General features: G+C 42.9%; 1 protein-coding gene across 1 annotated transcript in view; it reads left to right on the forward strand.

The window, feature by feature from the left end:
• The first annotated feature begins 7965 nt into the window (after positions 1-7965).
• Positions 7966-10975, forward strand: part of SASH1 (SAM and SH3 domain containing 1) — a 299036-nt gene continuing 296026 nt past the window's right edge. Inside the window, exon 1 of the mRNA XM_014531305.1 lies at positions 7966-8130. Within this exon, the coding sequence (XP_014386791.1) occupies positions 7981-8130 (150 nt within the window). The 5' untranslated portion in view covers positions 7966-7980. The remainder of the gene's footprint in view (positions 8131-10975) is intronic.

Raw genomic sequence — 10975 nt, forward strand, 5'->3', positions numbered from 1 at the left:
GGTCACATTCTTTGTGATAAAAACTGCCGTTTTAGTTGACTTTAAAGGACACATCCCTCTGTAAATCCATACGCGTGCTGTGTTCTCTGCTGAGCGTGGCACCTTCTACAGAGAGTATATAAATGACTCTGATTCAGAATGGAGGTAGAACCGATAAATAAAGTTGACAGTTCACAGAAGAGGTCTTCATTACTAAATTATTTGGGGAGGTTTTGTAAGTCAGGAAAACTAATCTGCAACTAATGCCCCTTCGGTGCCACTTATCCAGTATCCATCTCTTGGTTTTGAGTTTGAAATAACACGAAGGCAGAGTTTTTCCTCCCCATCATCAATTACAAATAGGTCCTTTTCTCCTCTCTCTGTAAAATTGCATTTCTTATAAATTGCCTTGTGCTGGTGCCTTGTGAAGTAAACATCCCGATTCCTGAGGCACATGTCTGCCTTAGACAATAAGGGACATCTGCCCCAGAGTGCTGTTAGAGCCGGGCTGGCCCGTGTGTGTGTGTGTGTGTGTGTGTGTGTGTGTGTGTGTGTGTGTGTGTGTGTGTTTTCCAACTTGAGTGGGAGGGCAAGGAGGCTGGGAAGCCATGTGCCTGGTCATGAAGCTGTTGATCCACATTCCAATCTGTGAAACCTGGTTGTCTGACAAGAAGCCAATGGCCAGGACAAATTAAACCAGTCTCCCTTCTGCCCAGACCCTAGAAAAACATCTTTCTGAGCATGCATGGTGGTGAGAGTCGGGCCTGGGGCAGCCCAGATGTCAGGAGAGCCTGTATGTATGCCAGAGAAGGCAGGGACCATGCATGCCTGTCTACTGGAGGCCAGTCCCCTGCTAAGGACCTTTCTGCTTGGGGTTCTCACCTAGGAATCTATTCATCACACACAATTTAAAGATCAGAAAGGATTAGCTATGTATTTTACTGTCACTCATTTGCTAGATGCCACAAAGAGTTGACATTGGTAGGAGAAATCTTTATTTTGAAATCTGAAAGGGCCATCTGGGAAGGTCCACAGTGATGCTTACAATAAACTGAACTTAAACGTAATCATTTATATGATTTTGAACATGTATAGCTGCATAGTTAGATGATGTGGAAGACAAGTGTAGCTTATGAAGATAACTGATATTTTCTCATGTATGACTGCATGTATGCACTCCTGTTAGGAAACCTATTCAGTTTGCTTCCCTTCATGAATATTGTTGCATAGTAGCATCGGCTTGATGTCCTTCTCATCAGATTGTTCCTGTCCTGTACAACTCACTCACTTTGGTTTCATTGTGTTTCAATAATTCCAGAAAAGGCACAACCAACACTTTACTTATAACATTTTTTATAACATTTTTATGTAGAACTTGCTCCTTCAACCAAAATGAGCCCTTCAAACTTACTAAGAACTAAAAACATTATTGGTTATTCAATCAAGTTCTGGAAAAACACAAATGCATCAACATTCAGTGTACCCAAAGCCCTGATTCCTGGGAGCCCAGTATAGAAGTATTTTAGGTTCAGGACATAGAAATAGCTTACCTTTGCATTTGCTCTCATGTGTCACACAAAAAAAAATATGTAATTGGACTTCCTGGTGCTTTTTGAAATTGGAAGGCACTGTTAAGGATACAGAGAATGAGCCTTGGTAGGTCTTGGTTATGGAGTCTGAGAGAAGATGATGGTGCCTCTTTGGATTGTTAGAGCCATACCTGGTATTCTGTTATTGGCGTGCAGGCTGAGGAATGCCTGTCACCTCCCTTGTCAGGTGGCTGCAGGTGCTGCTATGACATTTCCAAATGAACCCCCGCCTTACACTCAAGGCAGATGGAGCAACTGAATACAGTACTAAGGCCATTATCACAGAGCTTCAACCTGGTCGTAGGTGCTCTTACTTTACAGGCTCCATGTCAGTAAGCCATTCTCTTCCTCCTCTTGCCTCCAAATAGGATTGGACTTAGCACATCCTTTTAAATAGCACCTTGCACCTTAGATGTGAAAGAGACATGGATCTCTTTTTAAGATAGCTCAGTTTTAACACTTCTTTTCAATTATAGGTTATATTCAATATAATTTTGTATTAGTTTCAGGTGTATAGCATAGTGGTTAAACAATCATATATTTTACAAAGTGTTCCCCCTGATATTTCCAGTACCCACCTGGCACCATACATATCATTGACAACATCCTCTGTGCTGTACTTTACATCCCCGTGACTATTTTGTAAAACAACATCCTCTGTGCTGTACTTTACATCCTCGTGACTATTTTGTAACTACCAATCTGTACTTCTCAATCCCTTCATCTTTTTCACCCAGTCCCCCAACTCCGCTCCTGTCTGGCGACCACCAATCTGTTCTCTGTATCTATGAGTCTGTTTCGGTTTTGTTTGTTCATTTATATTGCTCTTAAGATTCCACATATAAGTGAAATCATAAGGTATTTATCTTTCCCTGACTGCCTTATTTCACTTAGCATGACACCCTCTAGTCCATCCATGCTTACGATAGCTCAGTTTTAACATCCACAAACTATGCTTCTATGGACAGTGGCTGAGTTTACTGAACTGGCCTTAACAGAGTTGGAGATTGTGGGTCCTGTAATTTGCGTGCTTGACTTTTAACTACCACAAATTAAAAAACAAAAAAAACATATTTTTTATCTGACTTTCCACTGTTGTCAGCCTCTGTTTGTTTAACCTTGGCACAGTTTCTGTGTTTATATAAAATAAATCAATTGGACTTTCTAACCTAGAGATCAGCCTTTTCTGTACCTTTCAGTAGCTCCAGCTCCCAGCAACTTTTTCTAATTTTTTATTCAAGGCCTCTTAGGTGTTATCTGTTTAGGCTTTTACTGTCTCTATATGAAACCAATGTGGTTATTTACAAGTTAGAGAGAGAAGAGCATTGTGATAACATGGAACGACCACGGACTTTTAAAAGCAGTTAAACCTGGTTTGAATCCTGGTTTAAAATCTAAATGTTTCATGTTATTGAAACATCCTGAGATTCTTAATTTGTAAAATTGGAGTGAGAACTGTTTGTTTTTGGACAATTACATACGTATGTAAACTCCAAGCGCATGGAGAGGTATGGTTTCTACTCCCACTTCAACCGCATCCACTGTCTTCACTATGGTGGCTATTGCCAACTGAGTGACCATGGGAAATCCAGGTAACTCTCTGAACTTCAGTTTCTTCCTCAGTAGAAAAAGATAAAAATATCTACTTCATAGGGTTATGAGGATAATAAAATGCTAGGCTTTATAAAGTGCTAGCACATGGCATGTGTTCCAATTTCTAGTTCAAAATCTTTTCCTCTTTGCCCCTCCTCTTAGCAATAGCAGGACGCATAGCACTCGCTGTGATTCCCAGGCCAGTAGTTCAGTCTGACCCTGAGACTGATCAGAGCCTGAGGGTTGCCTTAAATGTACTTGAAATTGGACCTGATGTCTGGGTTTGTGTCCAGAAGAGATTCACACACCACCACCAGGCTTGCTAGGTCTGAATCAATCTTTAGTTTGCAGAGGAAGCGAGAAATGTGTGCAGCGCCTGTATATCCCCTGAGCAGGTCTTTCTCCTTTTCCTTCAGAGACCCTTCATGGCAATGCCCAACACAAGTCGCAGAGGCAGGCAGTATCCCAGCATCCCTACCTCTTTCCTTCAGGCCTCCCCTTGTGCTGTTGTTCTTTTTGCTCAGTGCTAAGAGGGTCTTTCCTCCTCCTGCTAGCTGTTTTCTGGCCTCGCTCACCATCTCCTATTGTCAGAGACAAGAACACAGACCACCTTTCCATGCAGACTGAGATCCTGTAGTGTCCCCCAAGGGCAGCCTGGTACAGACACGGTGCAGCTGGCCACAACACCTTGACAATCGCCTTGTACTGCTTGTGAAATAGTAGATGGAAATGGAGACACAGGCCCAGCCAGAATGGCTCAGTGGTTGAGCGTCGACCTATGAACCAGGTCACAGTTCGATTCCAGGTTGGGGCACATGCCCAGGCTGCAGGCTCGATCCCCAGTATGGGTTGTGCAGGAGGTAGCCAATCAATGACTTCTCTTTCATCGCTGATATTTCTATCTCTCTCCCTCTCCATGCCTCTCTGAAATAAATAAAAATATATTTTAAAAATAAAAATTAAAAAATAAATAAATAAAATGGAAACACAGCCTCAGCGTACAGTTTATCATCTACCCACAACAGAAGCTATTCATTATACTTCCTCTTTGTGTTCTCTGTACCTTCCTTCTGAAGACAAGGAAGGCTCCCCTTGCCTGTGCCTGTGTGCCTTCCTAGGGTGAGGAGTTAATGTTTTCTACCAGCTTGTCATGTCTGTTTTAGATTCTGTGGTTTTCTTCTGTTCATGCTTCTATGTATTATTTAGGGGAGGCTAAGGGATATATTGTTTTATGTTGTCAGATAGGCTCCAACATGTGTGGAAGGGCTCATTTTATTTTTATTTTTTAGTTGCATCTGTCAATGGCCCCAGAAACTATTTGGTAATGGACATAGGCGATATGTACAATAAATTTCAGGAATTGCTACACTTAACATTGGAAGAGAAAGGCCAGATTGACTTATGGGGTGACCGGGCCATGCTCATTTCCTACAGGGCCTTTGATCGTTGATCCTAAATGGATCTTTTTCTCAGCCATAGAATTTTATTTGGTCAGGATGTGCTCTCTATCTTTTATGTCCAAACGCTAAAATGGCAATGAACACAATGACCACTCCTAAATCGGAAATCTCACCATCTGTTGTTTCAACTGGTGCCACTTAATCTGCAGAGTGTGGAAACAACAGCTGTAAACTGCTCACCCTGGAGCCCAATGGTGAGGGCCAAGGTGATACCCAAGGAGCAAAGGCTTATGGCTGACCTTGAGCCCAGGGGTAAGCCACACTCTAGTTCTCTAGCTGTCACACCAGCGATGTGACTGCACCTGCTTACATAGGAAAAAATTGGCAGACTTGCCGAGTCCTCACCTCAGTGCTTGGCATCAGAATGAGGAACTGTTGTGAATCCTTGTCCTCCTACTCAGGTGAGGACTAAATGTGACTTGATTGATATTTCCTTTAAAGCAACTTTGAGCCCTCTGTGCATTTTATTTTTGTCATTGTTGGGCTCTCCTCTCCTTCCCAGAGTTGCATCAATTGTGAAGGTTACATAGTGGCCAGAAAGGTGAGGGGCCTTGGCTGTGGGGTCTCTCACGGTCTCATCAACACTGCACTGCTCAAGTCCCCAGTGGCCCTTCGACACCTAGCAGTTCTCTTCTGCTTCTACGTCCTCTTGAGGCATGAGGGTCTCTGTGGAAGCTGTGAGCCCCAGCTCTATAGTTTTTCCTCTCTAGACACACAACTCCTCTTCCCTGGGGTCCTCTGCCTTCCCAGGGCCCAGCCAGGGAGCCACTCCTCTCTGGGACCTCGTTTCCTGTCCCTGCCCCAGACCAGGAGAAGCTCCTCCTCGTGTGAATAACTACACCTCGCCATGGCCTGTTTCTCAAAGACATCGTGCTCCTTTCTTCAGAGTCTATCTTCTCTTGGGGAACCGGGCTTTTAGAAACCAAAAGCCAGGAAATCTCGCAGGGAGGTCTAACTTCTGCCGAACTAAGGCAAGTAGGTACAGGGGCATGGAGGAAAGAGGAAAAAAATACAGAAAGCGAGAGGGTGGGGGAAAACTGAATTAAAACCTCCGAACATTGTTATTCATGTGTGTGGTAGCAATAAACACATCACTGCATGCCATGTGAAGATCTATCCTTTTCCCCTTTATAAAATGGAGGGAACATTTTATAAAGAGAAGACTTTAGATCCTGACTCTCTGTGTTTGTGCAATGGAGTGGCAGGGAATAAAGGCTTCTTTTCAAGGCACCCCTGCTTCATCCTTTACAGATTGCCTTTAATAGCATTTAGTTTTGTTGGAAAAACACACACCCATTTTGCATCCTCTTTTGTAAATAGTTTGCAAATGAGTAGAAGTAGCTAAGCTTCAAGAAGGCTCCCATAACTGCTCTCTGTGAAAAGATGAATAAGACTTAGCTGTGGAGTCAGTGTTGTGTTCTAGGGGCTTTCATGGAGTCAGTCACAAGCCAAACTGGCTGTACTTGTGTCTCTCAATTTAAGAAAACGTGGTCTATAAACCCCACACTTGTAAAACATTCATGGGGCAGATAGTATCAAAGCAAAAGTTGTTTCTCCCTTACAAGTGGCAGCGACTGGGGGTTCCCTTAAGGATCAAGACATCCTTGAATTTTAAAAATCTATAATTTAACTTAGAACCACAGGTTTATGTGCAGTTTTTCAAAAGCCTGTCTATTTTGTAAAGTACGTACAGCCATACACAGTGAAATGAACAGTAAGCCGGGAGAACATTAGATTTCTCCAATGGGCAAGGAGACGCCTCCCTGCCAGACCTAAGTAGTAGCTTGGCATGTTTGGAAGAATCACACAGCACTCCGGTGACTCACCTGGCCACAAACATGGGGTGAGAGGTGAGGCAGGACCCGCAGAACAGGTTCGCGCAGTAGATACATTAAGGGCGGCCTTCCTTGAGGTTCCAGGGGAGAAAAGGAAGCAAGTACTTTTAGGTATTATCCTCCCAACAAAATCATCTTTCTCCCTCTGAAAAGTAACTATTCTTTGACCATTTCCCTAGGTCTCTTGGTTTGTAAATTTTATTTATTTATTTATTTACTTACTTACTTACTTATTTATTTATTTTGGTGTTTCAGCAGTTCATCTGACAAGGTTGATGGTAATTTGGGGCACCAAGGAAATGGAGAAAATGGACCAGACATGAATAACTGCTTTCCTGGGGAAAACTATTGAAAACTAAGCATTTTTGAAATCCTTACCCATATTAAAATAAGGGGTGGGGGAGATACCCCCACAAGCGAAAAACTCTGAAAGTGGTACATTCTATGTTGGAACAATAATATGCCATTGGCTTCTGGTTTTGCACACCAGGTTTTGGAGATCAAGTTCAGCTGTTGACCTGAACTTTACTGTAAAGGGTCACTTCTCAGTAAGTCCTGTGTAATGAGAATCTGGCAAAGAAAGGAACTGTTAGAATAATTTGGGGAGGGTTTATTAAAGGCTATGCAGTTTGTGCATTTGAGTTTTGCTTTCCATCATAAGCTTTGACAACTTCACCGGATCTGAATATGCAAGAAATGTTCATGGGATGAGGAAAGGGCGTAAGACCACCGACACCAGTGACCAGAGCTCTTCCAGGTCTCTCCCAGCAGACTTGATGTAGACGCTCCTTTCCCTTTTGTCTTTAGCCAGCAGGAATGGTGGCTAGGGGGTGTTTGACTCCCGTAATTACACATATGTGTCATTTGAGTGACCATTTGAGTGATCAGTACTCATGAAGACTGGAATAACTATTGATCTCATTTTCTAGGCTATTTGGAGGAAGTTATTTCTTCTCCTGTCTCTTGTAAGGAAAAAAGTGAGACTATTATAAGCACAGATACTTTATGTGGTTGTTTAAATCACACTTGACCTGTTCTAACAAAGTACACAGAGGATGAATCATTTAGGAGCCGACTTAGGTTAATTTCGACTTGGGTTAATTTCGCCCCCACAAGAATGCCAAAAGTTGTCTCCCTAAACTTGCAACATTATACTTGCATTCCAGATCCCATTCTTGTGTTCCCGTGCACACCTTAAAGTGAGCTGAGAGATTTATAATTACAAGAGTCTGCCATTAAAAAAATGCCAAAAGGAACCTGCACCACCCACCGTAGGCTTGTTCTTGGCACGGTGGTGGAGGCGTGGTGCGTTTGTACACGGCAACAGAAATTGTCATGTCTTAAATGGTACTAATGCTAGGGGATACTTTTCTCCTTTGAGTTATGTTATTATCTCCTTGAATGAAACATATCTTGGTTTTGAATCATAACTATAGGAAATGCCCGCACCCATCTCACCCCAACATATGTAAATTCCATTTCTCCCAAGACTCCCAGCGATGAGAGAATGCAACCGTCAATATTATGAAAGTGGCTCGACTGACATGTTTGCCGAGCGCTGTGCTCAGTCATTCGAGCAGTTCAGGTGACACGTTTGACAAGGCAGAACAAGAAATTTACCCCTTCAGTATGGAGCATTTTACAAGGGAGGCTGAGTTCTGGAGCAGACTAATGGTAAGTCCAATGAGCTTTTTAAATATCAAGGGCATCATGCTGGGCATTTTCCTTGTGGCTTTTCATAACATTAAGATGAAATGGGAATTTACAATCAAAGTGCTGTTAGTCTTGCTCATTATTTTAAAGCGAAACATGTCCTCTTCATACCAAATGGGATTAGTGATAAATGACTTCAGATGAATTGTTTGGGTGTAGATTTTTCTAAAATTATTGATGAATCATACTGAACAGCTCATGGGCACACAAGATGTGACCTCACTGAAGCAAAGCAACTCCCCAACAGAAAGGAGTTATAAAATCAAGCTAGGTTTTTAACACAAATGAAGCAGTGCTTGGAACTTTGTGTTGGGTTGTTACTTTTGATCTTCTTGAAATGTACTCTTTTAAGATTTTATATACACGTATGTGTGTCTGTGTGTGTGTGTGAGAGAGAGAGAGAGAGAGAGAGAGAGAGAATAAGAGTGTCTGTCTAGTGTCTGTCTAAAACCAACTTCTACAGTTTTTGAACTGGGCGTGTTCAGAACTGCCGTTTCCCTTTATGTCATTGAGAACTACTGAGTTTACTTGGGATGAATTGGTCAAGTCTTAAAAGCCTCATAGAATGGCAGGTTCCCAGGCCTTGGTGGTCCTGGCTGTCATCTCACTGGGTAGCCGAGTAAACTGAAGTTCCTCTGCTTGAACAACCCAGGGCTGGGCTACAGGATCACAGACTCCTACCCCCTGTCTAGTGCTTCTTCAGTGAGTATATCTCACTGCCCCATAGTATCAATTTTCATTTTATTTTCTCCTTTCTAATATGAATTTAAACTTCATTGGAAATAGAAGATTCTCTCGCCAAACATGGGTGATTTTTAGACTGGATGGTTTAACAAATTCTCTTCTGGTGGCAGCAATGTGACCCATCAGTCTTTTTTCCCTTACAGTTTGACCTGTATTACCTACTTTTATGACATGAAGTTGACTCCAACAGCAAATTTAAACGTTGGTTTCCAGAGTAATCACTTCCACTCATTAAAGAATGTTCACTGTCTCTGATATCTTAGGTTTTCATGCTATATCTAACTGGCAAGCCATGTTTTATGTTTGGAGAAGGAGGGTAAAAGTACTGTGGCATTAGTGATAAGTGACTTCGGATGAATTGTTTGGGTTTAACTAAAAAGATGCAGTTTTCAGGTCAATATTCAAGCTTTTGATACACCTACCTTTGTTTATCCAAGTAATTCACTCACTTACTTAACAAGCATAACCAGCTGTAATCTGGAAACAACCATTTCTATGCTGTTGTAAAATTAAGACTTTTAAAATTTTGTTATTTTTATTAGCAGCTCATTTTGACAAATTATAGAAAAATAAAAAGGGTTTTCCTGCTTGCCCTCTGGGCAGGAAGGACAGCCTGTGCTCCAAGGGGCTGGGAGCTGAGGTAGCAGCAGGCTCTGATTGGCTCAGGGGTCCTAAGGCAGCCCATGGGACCCAATCAGAAGCTGGAGCTCAGGAAATACACAAAAGGATGAGATGTAAACATCATTGGTCTTCTCCACTTAGACACCCCCAGCCCTCTGCCCAAGAAGGTTCTCGGGGAAGATACAATCACATGAGAGAATATAAAAAATGCAAGGTAAACCTATCATGCACATTCAAGCTTGCCTGTTGATCTGTTAAACCTTGATTACTCAAACTGCCATTTTTAAAATTATCTCCTCTTTTGGAAACTCTCAGGCCCCTGGCTCCACCTCTGCCGCTACATGTTGTCACCACTTCCCTTGGCATGTGGGTGGCCACTTGCCGCCATGTCAAAGGCCCCAGAGACTGCCTTACATCGCTGGCAGCAACTCCACAGTCTCTCCTTAGCTGCTTCCAGGCTGTGCAATAGGTCGACTTCCTGCCGGCTCTGACACCCAGGGACAGGCATGGCCCAGGGCAGGAGAGACTGAAATTCATTATGGTCCAATGGCTGCTCAGGAACCTGTGTGAACCAACAGAAATGGAGTCTGGAGACCCTGGTATATGTTCCCAGTGTCTTTCTGTCATAATTAACACACCCAGCCTCTCTTGTGGTCAGCATGTTATTATCTTAACTGCATAGATTGTGATCCATAGAGATTTAATGATGGGCTTGGCGCTGTCAGGTTACTGAGCAAGGTGGAAGTGAGAAATATAAGCATCTGCCCTCCGTGGCTGGCGATGTCATACATAACATTGGACATGTTCTCGCTGCCTTCTCTGCCTGGAGGACCAGAGCGGCGTCTCCATTGACAGTTCCCTGCTTGCTCTTGGTTCCTGGTGCACTGGACTTCTTGCATATCTGTACTCTTGTAGACTGCCCGTGTCATTTAAAATTCACTTCAGTGCTGGGTAATGCTTCTCTCTGGTGGCCCCTGGAAGTTCAAATTTAGGAGCTTGCTTCCAAGTGCAGTTTCATACCCCAAGACTGTGTGATGTTCAAGGATAGTTGATAGACCAGGACTCTGCTCTGCACACAACTTTACACAATGTTTATACAGGCCAACTTCAACCAGGATAAGCTAATTATGAGGATACAGTCAGCACCGGATGATGGACAGTGGGCAGCAGTCAGCAGTGGATGTGATTTGCAGGAAGTAGACATGGTAACTGGCTATGTAGTTCTATGTGTTCATCACCACCCAAGAGACCTAAGCCATCTTTCTTATTTCAAGCCTAAAACCCTCATTTGCCCCATCCCTTTTCTCTAGATGAGCTCATCTGAACAAAGCTTTGGGTAAGTGCCTCTGAGTCTAGCCTCTGTATTACTCCACTTTTCTGCAGAGAACACAGAGGAAGAAGTCATGCTCTTGACTCATGAAGGTCAAGTATAATTGAGAGA

This window comes from Myotis brandtii, unplaced genomic scaffold, assembly GCF_000412655.1.
Source record: "Myotis brandtii unplaced genomic scaffold, ASM41265v1 scaffold8, whole genome shotgun sequence".
NCBI classification, from domain to species: Eukaryota; Metazoa; Chordata; class Mammalia; order Chiroptera; family Vespertilionidae; genus Myotis; species Myotis brandtii.